This window comes from Ctenocephalides felis, unplaced genomic scaffold (assembly GCF_003426905.1).
Source record: "Ctenocephalides felis isolate EL2017-DRISC unplaced genomic scaffold, ASM342690v1 CF-g0.4_SCAFFOLD_01262, whole genome shotgun sequence".
NCBI lineage: Eukaryota > Metazoa > Arthropoda > Insecta > Siphonaptera > Pulicidae > Ctenocephalides > Ctenocephalides felis.
Window position 1 is genome coordinate 1,046 of NW_020537416.1, and position 17,183 is coordinate 18,228.

Consider the following 17,183-nt stretch of genomic DNA (forward strand, 5'->3'; position numbering starts at 1 on the left):
GCTTGCAGAAATATTGCAGCAGGAATAGATTTTCGCGTTAGCTTACAAGTTGAAGTTCAATACCTTTCGATAAAAAAGGAAATGCAAACTACGTTAAAATTATTAAATTGTTTGAAAAAATGTAGTTTTGCTTTCTGCTTGCGCTCGTTGGGAGCCCCCTTGGCTCGGGGGGCCCGTATTTTTGATACGGCTGATACGGCGGTAGTTACGTCCTGGTATCTACACAGGTAGTTTTACACTACTTGTATAGAAGTATTTTTCATTAAATTTATCTGCTTATGCAGGTCTCATATATGATCATTCATAATTTTATCTTATTGGATTTAATATAAGTATATAGGGCACAATATATTTTTTTTCAGTCAACAATATTATGAAATTAGTTAAAAGGAGAAGTTTTTGTCTTATTATTGTTTAGGTTTATGCTACGCTGAATTCGGAGGGCGCGAACCACGTGCTGGATCAGCTTACACTTATTCATACATTTGTTCTGGAGAATTAGTCGCATTTATCATTGGATGGAATCTGATACTGGAATATGTTATAGGTAAGGTATTTTTTTTAATAATTTTTAATATATTTTGTATATGATTGATTTTACATTATTTTTTATGTTATTTTAAATCTACAGTTTTTCTCGGCCTTGAAGTATAATGTGAATTTCTTTCGTGATTATTTTATTCAAACTTAAATTGCTGTAATCTTCTACCACTCTATATAAAAATTGCTACTTAACATAGCCTTGCCATAACATTGGCCTATTTTACGGCAGAATCGGCTCGATAATGACAAATATTGGGTAAAGTAAAAAGTTCGTTTTGTTTTCCGCAATAGACGGTTTAGTTACATTCAGGAAGTGCAGATCGCAGGGTCACAGTAAACCCTCGTTAGAAAGGTGACACTTCGTGCATTATTTTGGTATAACCAAATAAATCGATCAAGTAGTTGAAAAGTTATTTGTGTTTGAAAATGGAGAAAACTAATGAAAAAAATCGCTATATTTTGCAAAATTATTATGATAGAGGGAAGAACGCGGTGCAGGTTTGTGAAACAAATTATGCTGTATAATGTGAAGGTACTTCATCTAAATCTGCTACTTGGAGATGACTCGCTTGTTTTCGTTCTGGTAATTTTAATGTGAAGGATGTACCGCGTTCCACTCGTCGAATCAATGAAAAAGTTGTTGAAATTGTTTAAAAAAGTAGATCAAGATACCAAGATAATTAAATCAGCTCAGTCGACATAAGGAGGGAACTAGCCATTGATCAGAAAACTGTTTTTAACCAATTACATAATTCTAAGTACAAAAGGAAGCTCGATGTGTGCGATCTTCATGAGTTGGGTGCGAAGAACTTGATAGACCGAATCAACATCTGCGCTGCTGAAATGCAATGAAATCGAACCATTTCTGAAACATTTCAAAACTGGTAAGACGAAGTAAATTATATATGATAATCGGAGGCGAAATAAATCTAATGATGATGAGGGTCGACAAACGTTTAAGTCAGGAATGACACTAAAAAGGTGATGCTGTGTTTGTGGTGCGACTGGAAGGTAATCGTCAATCGTGTTCTACTTCCAGTGACCTGACCAGACCATTAATTATCAATTCTACTGTAAATAAATAGAGAGATTACACCAGATAATTGAAAGCAAGCGCATCAATTGAAGATATTGTCTGATGATATGCCAAAAGTTGCGAAAGCTAAGCTGAGAAATTTTTATGCATCTACCATATACTCCATATATAGCGCTCTCTGACATTTGTTCCGATCTCTGTAAAACTATCATAATAGTATTAAACTGATTTCAAAAGGAGCTTTCCAAAAACACTTGAATCAGTTTTTCACCAGAAACCATAGAAGTTTTTCACCGATGGCATCATGGCTCCATTCGAAAATTCAGTTTGAATAAATGTATTTTCACACAATAAAAAAACTGGTCGAGTTTTGCTAAATAAACGAAACGAACTTTTCACTTGACGTGTATTTTTTTGTATTTTGGCCTATTCTAATAAAGTTTTTCATTTACATTTTTAAAATTAGGTAGTGCCAGTGTAGCGCGAGGTGTTAGTGTTTATCTTGATTCGATACTGGATGGTGTCATAGGAAAGGCTTTTGCTTCATTCGCACCTCTATCACTTTCCTTTCTTGCTGGTCATGTGGATTTTTTGGCTTTTATATTAGCCGTCTTATTTGCAGGTATGTTTTTATGGGTTAAAGATATTTTATTCCGAAAGCAATTTTTCCAAAAACTGGTTATTAATATAGTTCTACTAACTTGCAAATTTTAAAAAATATTTATGCATTTGTGACCAAGGTGTAAGTATTTAAAATTCCCTGATCGACAAACTAATAATTTGTTATATTTTTTTATGCTTGCCGATCGATATTTTTTGCTTAATTTCTGTTATCTGTAATGTTAACAAATATTTCTACCACGTAAATAATTTAACACTAATTGTAGGAATACTTTTTTCATTATATTTAATTTCATGATAAATGAATTAAAAATAATTAATGAATATGAATAATGTTAGAAATACGTGTTAATAATTGCTTGTAATTATAACATTGTTAAAGAAAGTTTCAACTGTTAAAGGTTAAATTATGCTTTTTGTAGACGTATTATCAAATTATGTATTATGAAATTTTATTTAAATATAGATGCATAAATAAGTATTATATTTCTAAACGATTGTAATTTTACATTTTATTATAGCATTAGTAATATTTTTATTGTAATTTGGTTTTCACAGTGGCTTTAGCTTTAGGAGTGAAAAAATCTACAATGGTCAATAACTTATTTTCATTGTTGAACTTGATCGTCGTGGTGTTTGTTATAATTGCTGGAAGCATAAAGAGTAAGTTTAATTGTATAATTTTATTATAATATTTTTAAATCATTTCATGTGCATTTAACACAATTCTACCAATATTGAGCCTATGTATGTAAACAAAACGAGTGAAACTGTGCTAAATAAATGATGTTATTGCCACAGTCAACACAATTCAAATGCAAACTATGACCAAAATTAGGATTTGTCGGTTTTCTAAACCCGGTTTTAAACACTGGTTTTTTAACGAAAATAATGGAATTCGAAAACCGGTTTTTTAGTAGAAAAAGTCGGTTTTCACTGTACAACTGGAAAATAAGTATAGCCAATTACAAAAGATAGATGCAAGCGTTTTGATTCTTGGAATCATATCGGTTCAATAGCATTTGGAATCTTATCAGTCTACTATGGTTCCTAGAAAGGTTTTGTGTTATATTTTGTCTAATGTATATATTAATTTAGATTTTTTTATTTAAACTATATCCTAATCAACCCATAGCAAAAATTGGAATATACATATTATTAAAAATATGTCTTTGATTTTTTTGAGAAAATGTCATCCTTTTCCTTTTCTTAGTCACAATATACTGTTATTCTATATTATGTACAAAAGTACTGATGATATAAAGGATACTGTTTGGTATGATTTCTTTTACATGCCTATCACACAACTGTTTAGTCAAAAAAGTAATATCTATTGCTTATTTTTTTATGGAAGCAGTTTTAACTATTCATAACAGAATCAATAAATAATAAGACTGATGTTCTTAATAAAATGTTTTAAATTTTACAATACTGACTTTTAGTCGATATCAAAAATTGGAAAATCAAGCCTGAGACGTTGCCTGCAGTCGTGCAAGCTACCCAGAACATTGGCTCTGGCGGATTCTTCCCGTTCGGTGTGATGGGAACAATAAAGGGGGCTGCAACTTGTTTCTATGGTTACATCGGCTTTGACTGCATTTCAGCAAGTGGCGAAGAAGTTCAAGAGCCAAGAAAAACCATACCACGTGCAATAATTGCAACACTGGTAATTGTTTTCATCTCGTACTTCGGCGTTTCTGCAGTGATAACACTTATGTTGCCTTACTACGATCAGGTTAGTGGTTTATAATTTTATAGTAATTATCATCTATTTTAAGTTTTAAAACTTACATGTTTAATTAAACAATTTTTAAATGTAATGTATATTCATTCCAACGATTTTTAACTTTCCGAAGGAGAAAATTATTTCACTAATTTTATGTTTTCTCGACGTTTCAAGCGAATTCTGAATCGAACGAGACCAAATTTGGAAAAAGTATATGTGTGTATGTGAACAGATTTTTTTTGCTGTGAATCGACGTTTCAATCAATGTATTTTGACGTGGATTATCTTTTCGCAGTCTTGTGCATCGATGAGCTGAAGCGTTTCTTTGTAAATTGCAGAAAAGTGAAAGAATTTTCGTCCATCTTTTGGCTCTCAATTTTGAATCGATTTTAAAAATCAAAACTGTTCGAAAGATATTGGTTGGAATGATACTGATTAGTTTCAAGTAAAAATCTACCGGATATTCTTGAAAGTACCTGTTGAACAAAAAAGCCGATTTTTATGAACCTTTTTTTGGCATAGATATCATGGTCTTATAAAACATACTAAAATGTTACGGCCCTACGACAAATAGTTTAATGTTAAAAATTTATCAAAGCTTGAGAATATAAAAATATAAAATATAAGAATCAAAATTTGTGTCAAACCTTGCTTTTGCGATGTGGCGAGCCAAGCATTATCAATTCATTAAAATTTAAAAATAACAAACTACAATTTTAGGGCTTACAAGCACGTGTCTCTGCAGTATGATTAATATAATTACAATTAATTTAAATGTGTTTGAGAAAATTCTATTCTAAATCGCAATGTTTAGATTTAATTGAAAGCAATAACTTTATTTTTGAAATAAACATAAACAATTTTATCTAAATATTAATTTAAAGATTAAGTCAATTCCTACATATTTTGAGAAGTTCATGCAACTTGCCTTAAGGCTAAATGCCATTTTTAACTTTTATATATTTTCCTGCTTACAAATGTATATTTGTTACTTTTTTCAATATGTTTGGACATCTATGCAGTTTATTCATTGCTAGCGTTAATGAAATTACTCAAGATTGTTACAGTACAGCTGTCTACTGTTACAATTACTTTGTTTAATGAAATAAAATAATAATAATAAAACTACTTTATTAGTTTGTAATAACTTTATTTCTCTATTGAGGGTTCAAGTCCTAGATGCTAATTTAGTGCAGTAAACGGAGAGAAAAAAAGGGTATAACCTCTGAATTTTTTTACTGTGCTCCGAATTGAATAAAATTTTGGAATTAGGTTCATCTTACCCTCAAGTTCAAAAGTGAAAATAATTCGGGTTGCGCCATCACCCCCGGGGGAATGACACCTCTTCTCAATTGTGTAAATACATTTTTTCAAAATAACGTCGGAAATCGATAGAACTAATTATAAGAAAAAAATTATTATGAATAATCTATAGAATTCATTTCATTATAGACATCTTGATGGATTCGAGCAGATTCACTAATTTAGTACAAACTATTTTCAGAAAACTCACGATTTTATAATTTTTTTTTCCAATTTTTTAAAAAATTGAAATTATTTTCATTATATCTTAAAAAGAATAAAAGATAATTATAAAAGCCTATAGATCAAAATCCAAGGGATCTTTCTGGCTCATTATTAATTTTTATTATTTTTCTTTCACACAAAAATTGACAGAGTTATGAATGTTTAAAGATTGCGCGGTCGCGCAAAAAGTTATATATAAAAAAAGTTTCTATAAAATCGTGAGTTTTCTGAAATTAGTTTGTACTAAAATAGTGAATCTGCTAGAATCCATCAAGATGTCTATAATGAAGTGAATTCTAGATGGAATGTGAATTACTTTAATTCTGGTGGAAATGGCGCTCATTAAACCATATGATTTAAAAGAAAAAAACTTCGTATATGATTCTTATTTGCCTGATAGCTCACCTAGAGGGTAAGATGAACCTAATTGCAAAATTTCATTCAATTCGAAGCACAGTAAAAAAATTCAGACCCTAAACGCTCCGTTTACTGCACTAATTCTAATGACGAACCGATCATGTCGTGTTTGAAATATGACTTTAATTGCATTATTGTTTTCAAATATTATAAATATTTTTAATGCTATTATAAATTTATAATTTATTATTATTTAAATATGTATAATGGTTGACACTAATAAATATGTGCATCACGAGTGTTACCATATTACTGATGAACATTATTCATAATTATTATATGATGTGTTTATTTTTAACTTAAATGCTATCTCGTACAATAGCAAAAAAGTTTTACTTCAATCGCGTGTGAACCTTAAGCGCACTCTTTTTTTAATTCTTTCTGTAATTAACATTTTAATATTCTTCCAAAGAATCGTGATGCGCCATTGCCTTATGCGTTTGCTGCTGTTGGATGGAATTTTGCAAAGTGGATAGTTGCTATAGGAGGTCTTTTCGGTTTAATTACTAGGTAAAATAAACACATATTTGTTTTCAATGATATATGTATACACACATCTATATATATACATATATATATATATAATATATATTATGATTAAGAATATATATAACATTTATAGAAAAAGTCTTTTAGATACTCGTAGAAGATGATGAGAACTTTCTTATATTAAAACCTTCACTAACCTATTCGAAAATGATCTCATAGAATTTTCTTTTAACAAAGATAGATTTCATATATTTAAATGATTCGAAAACTTTGACTTTTCAGTTTGTTTGGATGTATGTTTCCACTGCCTCGTATTTTGTATGCCATGGCTTCTGATGGATTGATTTTTAGATTTATGGGCCGCGTTAGTGATACATATAATACACCCGTCAGTGGAACAATTCTAGCTGGATTACTTACCGGTAAGGTCATCAAAGAAACATCACATTTTAATCATCCTTAGAAAATTCTAAAATTGTTTTTACTTTAAGATTTATAACTGAAATTAAAGGTAATTTTTTAAGGGCGGAGCCTGCTTTAGAGGCCTAAAAAGTTTATTTTTTTTTTGCAAAAATGTCTTCCAACATTAGTGAAGAATATTAGAGCCTAAAATTTCAGAAACAAATTCAAATTATTTTCGGAAGTACAGAAGAAATAATGAGCATCGCCAAGGGAACGAAAACTTCGACGCGCGATTTCTCGGTTTTTAATTTTTTTCGATTCTTGCTAATTGGCGGGAATTATAAGAAACAAACTAAACGCCCGATCAAAACGAGGCAAAATTCAATGTATTTAGGATTCAATTCTATTCTAGTTAAACCTAAAAAAACTTTTAAAAAATATAATTAATCCACTTTTTAAACAATCTAAAGTGAAATTTTGTATCAAAAAATATTACTTTTTTTTCAAGTTGCAAACAATTGGTGAATTTCTCATTTTTTTCTGGATTTTTCAGATTCAACTAGAATCTATTATTGAAAATATATATTTGCTTTGATTTTTTTGTTTCGGATTGAAATTGTGACCTGCATCTTTCCCTCCAAAAGACACCTGCACACTCGTTATGCATATTTTAATGAAACAATTTTAGAAGAATGTTGATATATGTAGCAATAAAACCTGAAAGTTTTGTATGAATTAAATATTTATTTCTCTCTCTAAAAATTATTTTAAAAAAACGATTTTTTGAAGCCTCTAAAGCAGGGTCCCCTCTTAATGAAAGGACAGAGTGCTTTGATTTGCAGATCTAAAATGATTTATTTAAAATGAATTCATATTTATCATAAGTTCTTTCTGGTTTGATGTTTTATAATTATAATATACTCATTTCAGGTTTGATGGCTGCGTTGTTTGATCTAAATCAGCTGGTAAATATGATGTCAATAGGAACGTTAACTGCCTATACGATGGTCGCCGCATGTGTACTTTTGTTAAGGTTAGTTATTATTTGAGGTTATTTACATTATATATTATTTAGGAATAAATTATTTTTATATAAACAAATAATATTTTTTTAAGTTTTTTTTATTGTTAGTTGGTATAAATTAGTCTAATATTTGTGCACTCTTCTAATTGTTTGAAAAGTATCATTATATCATTTACATCCATCATCACATAATGCTGTTTTTGATCATTGCACAACTATTATTTATCGCTATATTATATTTTTTCATTCACAAATCTAAGCAATTTTATTTTATTTTAGTCATTATACTTACAGTAATGCTTTATTATGTTTTGCATAATCAATCATCACAATGGAATATAAATTTCATGAGATTCACAAAATATGAATGGGTTATTAATTATAATATAATAAGACATGCGTCAAAAATTTAATGAATAAATCGAGTTCATGAAATTATTGGGGATGACTATTATATAAAAATGTGGTTTTGGTTTCTAGGATCTATCATTCAGTGTCATGTTGCAATGTATGTGCTCGTCCAAAGCTTTTTCATTTTATAGATATGAATACCCAGTTAAGGTATACCATGCATCAGATTCAGCAGCTGAAAGTGAAAGTGAAATGCTGTTATCCAATCATAAAACGAATAGGCATGAAGTAGTCGAAGACTCTGAAGTTGAATCAGATGAACCCGGTAAAGAGTGAGCATTGGAGTTCTAACCATGCCTATTTTTAGGTTAATTTAGAAAAAGCATGTGAGAACGCATGGAATGACTTTTTATAGTTTGGTCTGCTATATAACATAATTGTCAATATAGCATGTTGATAGTACCTGCTTCTTTGTAATACCTTTTTGATAAATATTCTCAAAAGGCAACTGTTTTAATTTAGTATACTTCATGTAAATTTATTTTAGCTAGCTGGCTTATAAATCCCATTTTAAACTTCTAATAGTAGTGCTTTTGATTCTTCTCGTCTTGTAGCATGTAACAGTCTATGTCAAAGTAAACATTAGTAAATCGATTTTTAAAAACATTTTCTATTTTGTTTTCACATTAATTTTTGTAGTAACTTCAAAAAAAATTTAAATTAACCATCAAGCTAGGTCGATGAAGTTTACAAAAAAAATATTGTTTATACACAAAAGATCTTTTTTTATAATATTTCATAACTATTTGTGACTCAATTTGAAAGTTTGATCTAAATAGCTAATTTTCAATTATAACTAATTAAATCGATTACTTACACATATCGGGAAATTCATGCAACTTCCAACTTGCCTTATGACAAAATGCCATTTACAACTAGTGGTTTGCTTTTATTTACAGGTATGACGCTTCCGATTCCGATAACTACACTACTACACCACCTCAAGAAAGAAGTGCTCTAGTTTCGAAAAATAAAATTGTTAAACACAATTTGCGGAATGTATTGTCGCAAGTGATAAATAGAGAAGGTTCGACTACCCCGACGTCTTTGTCACAATATGTGTTCCATTGGCTCATTTGCATATACGGTAAGTAGGTAGAAAATAATTTGCCAATTATCTTCTATTATAATAGTTATGATTATAGTAGCCAATCGTTTTCAGAGATTAATACATTCAATTAACACTTTCCACTCGCGAATTCCGAGATTTATATGAATTTTGCCGCCGGAGTGGCGGTATCCGAGTCAAAGGGGTTAAAATACATGCGGTATAGGATATAGAATATGCGGTAAAAGAACAATACTAGATTTTACCACACAACATAATTGATCAGTAATTTAGTCTATAATTTTCATAATCTCGTACGATATATTGGTTGCTGTTTTGCAATTATAATTTCTAAAGTATATTTATCTTACTAATAATGTAATCATTTTAATTTTTTTTTTACTAATAATTCAATAAACATTATTGTTTATGTTCAAATCTTAGATAATTCATCTATTAAATAATTTAAAAAATTTAGCTTTTATGAGCATTCTTTAATCTAAGATCAACTTGCTAAATATTCCATATCCAATGCCAAACAAATGAATTTTTGGCACATGAACGAAAATTCTAAATCATTTTTTTTTGATAAGTAGAAATATTTTTTATATTGCTAAATAATTTAATAAAGTAAACAAAAATGCGACATGCATAAGTGTAAAAAATGTATATGCAATTTTGTACTTATTGCGTTATTTATTAAACTGAATTACATAGTTTGACTGTATCTTATATTATTTTAATTTAATTTCAGTTCAATTCAATTCAACTCAGCTGCTTTTCGGCAATAATAATGTAGAAATTACATTTTCTTGTATATTGTATTCTAACATTATCTAGGCTCATAATTTCGGCTAAATTCAAATTTCAAGTGAATTGAGATTTCTAGCAGATAACAGTTCAAATGTTTTCAATATTCATCAATGATAAGTCGTTTTTTGTAATTTTTGCCATTTATTTCTACAATTACTATAATTTTATTGTTCATTAAATCTTAAAAATTTTTTTGGCAAATTTCTTTCTTTGACAAACTCTAAGAAGAATTATCAAGATCCGAATAACCGTTTAGGAGAAGTATCAAATTATACACTCGTAAAGAATTTTATATATAAGATCAGTTTTACGCATTGTTGTCTGTAAATAGGTTTGCGACGATTTTTTCTGACATCTATTGAAAATTAGTGGTTAATGGCGTCATATCTCAAGACAAGTTGCTGGAACTTTCTGTACCGTAATTTAAAGTTTCGAAAAGATTAGAAAGGAAAAATTAGATTTTTTGAATTGAGCGGCGAGCTGAAATTTGAGCGGCGAGCTGAAATTTGAGCGGCATTTTGTAATTTTTGATTTTTGAACATTTTGATTTTTTTTCTAAATTTTGATACCCAAATACAAGTCGGTTTAAATGTTGAGATTGTCGAAGACATTTGTTTGAACTATATATGCTAGCTTTAAAGATTTCTTGATGCGGAATGGTAACAAAATTGGTACTTAAATAAAATCTCTATCTGATAATTTTATATGTTCTCAAAAAGGTCGGCAGAAAATTATATCCGCATATAGATAACTACACACATACACATGGATATATTATTACCAGAATGAATATTAGATTACGGTTATGGATTTTAGCAAAAACATTATTTTTACAAAAAATATTGTCTAATTTATTAATTATAAATGAATACGATATAAATTAGTCAATAAACGATTATGTTCAGAAAACTTATTCATAAAAATATATAAGATTAAAATTGTGAATATTTATATCAAAGAAGTAATATTTCGGACAGATGATATATCTCAAATTATTATCTCCTATTATATATTTTATATTATGTGTTTATGTATGTTTTTGGTATAATTCACTTACTGAGAAATAACCATAATTAAATTGGACCTTAATACAAACTCTGATCATTTCATAAGGTTTGAAATGTGTGTTTTGCACATTTATATATTTATTTTTCAAATTATTATTTGAAGTTTTTTAACCTTTATTTTTCTGTTTATTTTATTATTTTTCTATTTATTTTATTATTTTTCTATTTATTTTATTTTCTATTTACTCTTCATACCAGATTCTAATTTATATTGATTTAAAAAATACATTGCAACATATAAATGGATTCAATGAATGATATGATATGGATATAGAATCAAGATCAACATGGGCAGCATGTAGAATGCATTTGTATATAAAATCTTTTCTTTGCCAAACATTAAGTACATATTTTCTTATGTATAAATATTTTAAAAATTTATGTTTTGTTGAATCTGCACTATATTAAAGTTGTTGTATTGTATGAAGGAAGGCAACCAATGGTAATGTGGATGGCAAAGTTATGATTATTATTATTTAATCGTTGTATTGTCTACGCTTTTAATTTATATAAACATTTTCTGCATTCTATTTTAAGGAATTCTTTGTCTGGCTCTCGGTTTAAGTCTAGTTTATGGCGAGAAGGCACTAAGCAAATTGGAGCCATGGATAATCGTCTTATGTACCTTCTTGTCATTGCTTCTGGTGTTAAACGTCTACGCCATGGCTCGGCAACCCAGTAGCGGCAAACCAGACACATTCAGTGTAAGCTAATTTTTAAATTTAAACTTAATAGTACAGTCAATCCCCCGATAACGCGGTTCTAAGGGAACGCGGTTTTCATAGTACACATTGTTGAAATTGCAGTTCTCCGATAACACGGTTTTTGTTCAACAGCCTACAAATTCCTTCCGCGTAACTTGTGACTCAAGGTATCAATGTAAATTTTATTATTGACTCTTAACCTTATAATATATTTATATAAATCATTTAACATTGCTGTGTATAACATCAGTTTTAGTAGAGTCAGAACCAGCCTTTTCTCCACACTTTAGTTAGTCTATTTAAATAAAATTATTTATATTTTTTGTATGTAAAGTCTTCAATTCAATAATATGAACTTTTCAATTCCATTAAAGCAATTTAGAGTTTATCATGTCTTTCGCATTTATTGGTTATCAATAACGCGGTACAAATGATGTGATTTGTACTGATTATGAATTTTTTATAGCGCGGTTTTCATACAACGCACTACGAATTAGTCTGGATCATGCGTGTTAAATCGGAGTTTTTATATGGTTTCCATATTAAACTCACTGCGTTATCGGAGGGTTGAGTATACATAAGCAGGACACATTGTTTGTTCCAGAAAATTGATCCGCTAACTAATAAAAAATGTAATTAGTGCTGCATATGTTGTGCTTTAAGGTAAATTGATGGAACGCCCTGTACCAAAAACTAAATTATTAAAAAAACTTTGGTAAACTTTGAAAAAATTAGATTTTTGAGAAAATTTAAAATTTTTGAAAAAAAATTTTTTCTATTTTGATTTTTTTTGTATTTTGATTTTTCATGAAAACTTTGAACATTTTTTTAAGCGATCGCGCTGCATAGCTGATTTGGTGTCAAAGCGCATAAGCGTCGCGTAGTCGTCTAACGTGTAAACCCATATAAATGTACACAAAATTTTAATTATTATTACAATCTTTATAAAATATCTGATAGTACGATGTACATATGTGTAATGTTTATTTTTGACATTATTTTTATTGGATCTCCGGAGACGCTGGACCTGCCTTGACAAAAATTTGACCAGTTGTTCATTTCGTCAATACAAGTAAAATATTGATTGAAGTATTAAATCGGATGCTCCGTTATCTCCAAAACTGATATACCATTTTTAGCACTTCTTGCCCCGTATCTCTGAAAGGCTAGGCCTGCCTTTGCCAGAAACTAATCAACACGTCTCCTTATCAGTAGGAATCTATTGTTTTTTAAATCATGCAAATTGGTTGATCCGTGTTCGTAAATCGTCGACGAAAATTTGAATCCGCACACACATACACAAACGCACGCACACAAAAGGTTGAATTTTTTATTATTTTAATTATTTTTTTTGAAAAATATAGCAATTGAAGAGAATCAATATAATAATTTTTATGAAATTGTTTTATATCAAAATTTTATTATCAATACAAAAGAATAATTAAAGTAGTTTCACTGTTAATTTAATTCAAACGTAAATTTTTAAACACCTAGGTACTGCGGAACTCTAGATTGTATAAAATTATTAACTTCCCTAGGGTAAGTTATTGTAATGGGCCAAAAATCGAAATTGAAAATTTTTACATTTATCGATGTTTTGAAGGTTTCTGAACATTTTGGCATACCTCAGAAAAAATGGATGTGTGTGTGTGTATGTATGGATACAAATTTCGAGTCATGTTTTCGGGCGCACGGATCAACCGATTTGAATGGTTCAAAAAACATTCGATTCCTATTGATAGGGAGATGTGCTGATTAGTTTTTGGTAAAGGCAGGTCTAGCAGTTACGGAGATTAAGAGCAAAGAGTGCAGAAAATAGAAATCGAGTTTTTGAGAGAACGGAGCATCCGATTTGAATGATCTAAAAAATATTCAATTGGTCATGATTGGGAGAAGTGTTTCTTAGTTTTTGGCAAAGGCAGGCCCAGTCATTTCGAAGATACGGAGCTAAATGTGTAAAAAATGACAGTTTTTTAGAGAACTAAGCGTCCGATTCAAAGAACCCTTGTTTTAACAAAATAATTGATTTTGGAAAAAAAAATTGTTTCAACTTTTTTTTTTCAAAAAAAAAATTTTTTGTTTATCGAAAATAATTCAGATTTTATTTTTATTTCTGACTATAGTTCTAATATACTTTAAACAAATTTTAACTTTGCAACACGATGCCATACACTCCACTAGTTAATGATTATATTGATTAATAATGATATTAATTAAAACTAAAAAAGCAAAATTTCTAACCTTTAAATTCATGTTTTCTGACTATTTTTCGTTTTATAAGCGAGGAAAATATTTGAATACTACTGCAGCAGAACTCAGAAACAAGCAAAATTATAACCTTATTGTCTCCAAACAAAATTTTCAATTATTTCCCAAAAATAGATATAAAATGAAATATACTCTTTATTGAAAATTTTGTATTTTCTTCCTTATTGAAATTATATTTATTACTAGGTACCACTCGTTCCATACGTTCCTGCAATTAGTATTTTTGTGAACATTTTACTAATATTAATGCTGGACCCTGCCACGTGGATTCGATTTGGGATATGGATGACAATAGGTAAATATTTGTGAATTTTTAAAGACTATAATTGCACCATTTTATAGATCAAAAATATCATTCTTTTAATTTTATATCGAGTATCTAATCTAATGAAATAAGTAAAATATTACCTAAATATTCTAAAATGGGTTGTAATAACTATGTTCGCCTAATGCTTGGGTATATTTTCTTGAGATATGTAGTCTCATAGAAAGAATCATACAAATTCATATATACAATTTATTTATTAAAATTTTAATATTTTATATGGGTTCATAATCTGAAGAATGCTAGGCAATACAATTAATGATATCATTTTTTAAATCGTTTGGAATTGTTCATATCATCATCATTATTCAAGTCCAAGTCATCTTAAATAAGCTTTTATATTATTATCGGAATATTTTATGTTATTATAGGATTCTTAGTTTTTGTTCTGACGAGACATTGCGTACGCAAAAATGATGACACCACTTGGAGAAGCGTAACTCCTCGTTCAAAGATACCTATAAGAAATAATCCTATTCCCAGCGTAGAGCTGCCCCATAATATAGATTATGCTTATGAAAATTGTGTTGAAATTGAAACAATGGAGGAAGTAAAACAATCTCCCATTTCAATGCATGAATCTTTGGTTGTGTTACCAGACCTAGTCATGCCCACGAAAGCTTTAGCAACAACATTAACAAACAATAGTTGTGATAAAGAAGAAAAATATTCACCAAACCTTCAACAAAATGTTGATTCACTAAATGAAAAACATGAACCAAAAAATGAAAGATCTGACCAAGTTTTTGAACCTTCGGAAACTGTTATGGCCTATTTTGATGACATATTACAAAATGAAGATACCGAATCTTCCACGTTTAAATCGTCTCCTGAACTTCGAAAAAGCTCTTCAAAAAGCAATAACTCATCCATTAAATCAATCAGAAGTTCAATATCTTCCACTGAATCTTGCTTATTACGTGACGGAGCGCTGAAAGAGTTTTCCGATACCTGTGAAAGTAAAAATGAAATCGATATCAAAAATGACGAATTCAAAGACAACGATGATAAAGCTCACTGTAATGACAATATTCAAATAGTTAATCCTGCAGGACTGGTAAATTCTCAAAATGATGGTTGTTATAAACCCGAAACTGATAAAACTAATACAGGATCTAGTTCTGTAAAGCTCAGAGATAAAAATTCAGACTCAGCGTCAATTAGAAGTTCTTTATTCGCCCAAAAATTAGAGAAAATTCTTGGAGATGGAATTGGAAGTCTAAGTATTGAAGGAATTCCGCCTATTCAGTCAGTTCCAATTGAGCAAAATAGTCAATTGAGCAAAATAGCTCAAGATTCAAATGTTGCGACTGATCTGTCTACAAGTACTAAGACTCCTTTTAATATACCCAGTCCTCCAAAAATGCCTACTCCAGAAATATTAAGAAAAATAAACTCTACACCGGCTAACTTAAATAAGCTAAGAATTTCAGTGATCCCATTATTTGAAGAATTAGAGAACAGAAAAAGTAATCTGAGGCATAGACCAGAGAATGTAACCCATAAAAATATAAATGAGACACAATTATTGAACAACCAAGAAACTTTAGAACTGCAAGGAAAGCGACAACCCGAAACAAATGCAATTGCAAACAAAAATTACGCATTAGTAACAGTTACACCTTATTCATCGCCAGAAATATTAAATGATTCAATGCCTCCTAATTTATTGGAAGAAAAAAGCGATAAACTAGAGAATAATATCAATGATGGTGCCAATGTCATGTCGCGAGCAGAACTTAGAGACAAACTAAACTCTATTCTCGCTTTTAGACTGTCACAAGTAGAACCAAAACAAAGTGAACAAATCTCAATACTGCCTGAACATAATAATGAAGAGCATGACGCATAATTTACTAAATTATAAACATTTTTTTTCTTGATCGCAGCATTTATTTCAAACTATTTCTAGGAAATGGTAAAATGAAATACTATCACTTATTATTGCTGTTAGTAAAATTTTTAAGCGTATATTGCACAACTTAAAATAACATAACATCTAGGGAGCTGATTTGATATTTTTTTGGTATTGTAAACTTATTCATATTATAATTTTTTATCATGCTAAAAATACTTTAACAAAAATTTTTAGTGCTTGAAATTGCTAGATGGGAACAAAATGACATGGTGATTTATTTTTCAATGATATTTATTTAATGATATCATAACCAGTCTCAATGGTTTTCACTCATCTTTGGTTAAATGACTACCTGTAATTTAGTTTTTTAATTATGTAGGGACTATAAATAACATATTTATTAAGTAAAAATACAACCAATTACAAAAACCATAAAACCTTCTATATAGTACTGACAAAATAGTATATATAGTGAGGACATACTGAGATGCTAATTTTTAACTTCCCGATGGGTAAGTTATAGTAATCGCAAATAAATTGAAAATGAAATTTTTTGCATATGTTCACGTTTTAGAGGTTTCTAAACATTTTGTCATACCACAGAAAAAATTGATGTGTGTGTGTTTTGTGTGTCTGCATTTTTTCGTTCGCGTTTTCGGGCGCACAGATCAACCGATTTGAATGGTTCGAAAACTATTCGATTTCTATTGATAGGAAGATGTGCTGATTAGTTTTTGGGAAAGGCAGGTCCAGCCGTTACGGAGATACGGAGCAAAGAATGCAGAAAATAAAAATAGAGTTTTTGAGAGGACGGAGTATCCGATTTGAATGATCAAAAAAATATTCAATTTGTAATGATTGGGAGAAGAGGTGAAGGCGAAGATACAAGGCTAAATGTACAAAA

At 29.5% G+C, this 17,183-nt stretch overlaps 1 protein-coding gene across 1 annotated transcript; it reads left to right on the forward strand.

The window, feature by feature from the left end:
* Window positions 1-418: 418 nt before the first annotated feature.
* Window positions 419-16,273, forward strand: LOC113369350 (cationic amino acid transporter 2-like; the record flags this gene model as incomplete). The annotated part of the gene is made up of 12 exons (XM_026610118.1): window positions 419-547; window positions 2,046-2,201; window positions 2,759-2,863; window positions 3,643-3,935; window positions 6,283-6,380; window positions 6,642-6,781; window positions 7,692-7,794; window positions 8,328-8,468; window positions 9,096-9,283; window positions 11,662-11,828; window positions 14,283-14,391; window positions 14,793-16,273. Coding segments are annotated over 12 exons (3,110 nt in total), but the record flags the coding sequence as incomplete, so codon positions are not given.
* Between the last annotated feature and the right edge of the window lie 910 nt (window positions 16,274-17,183).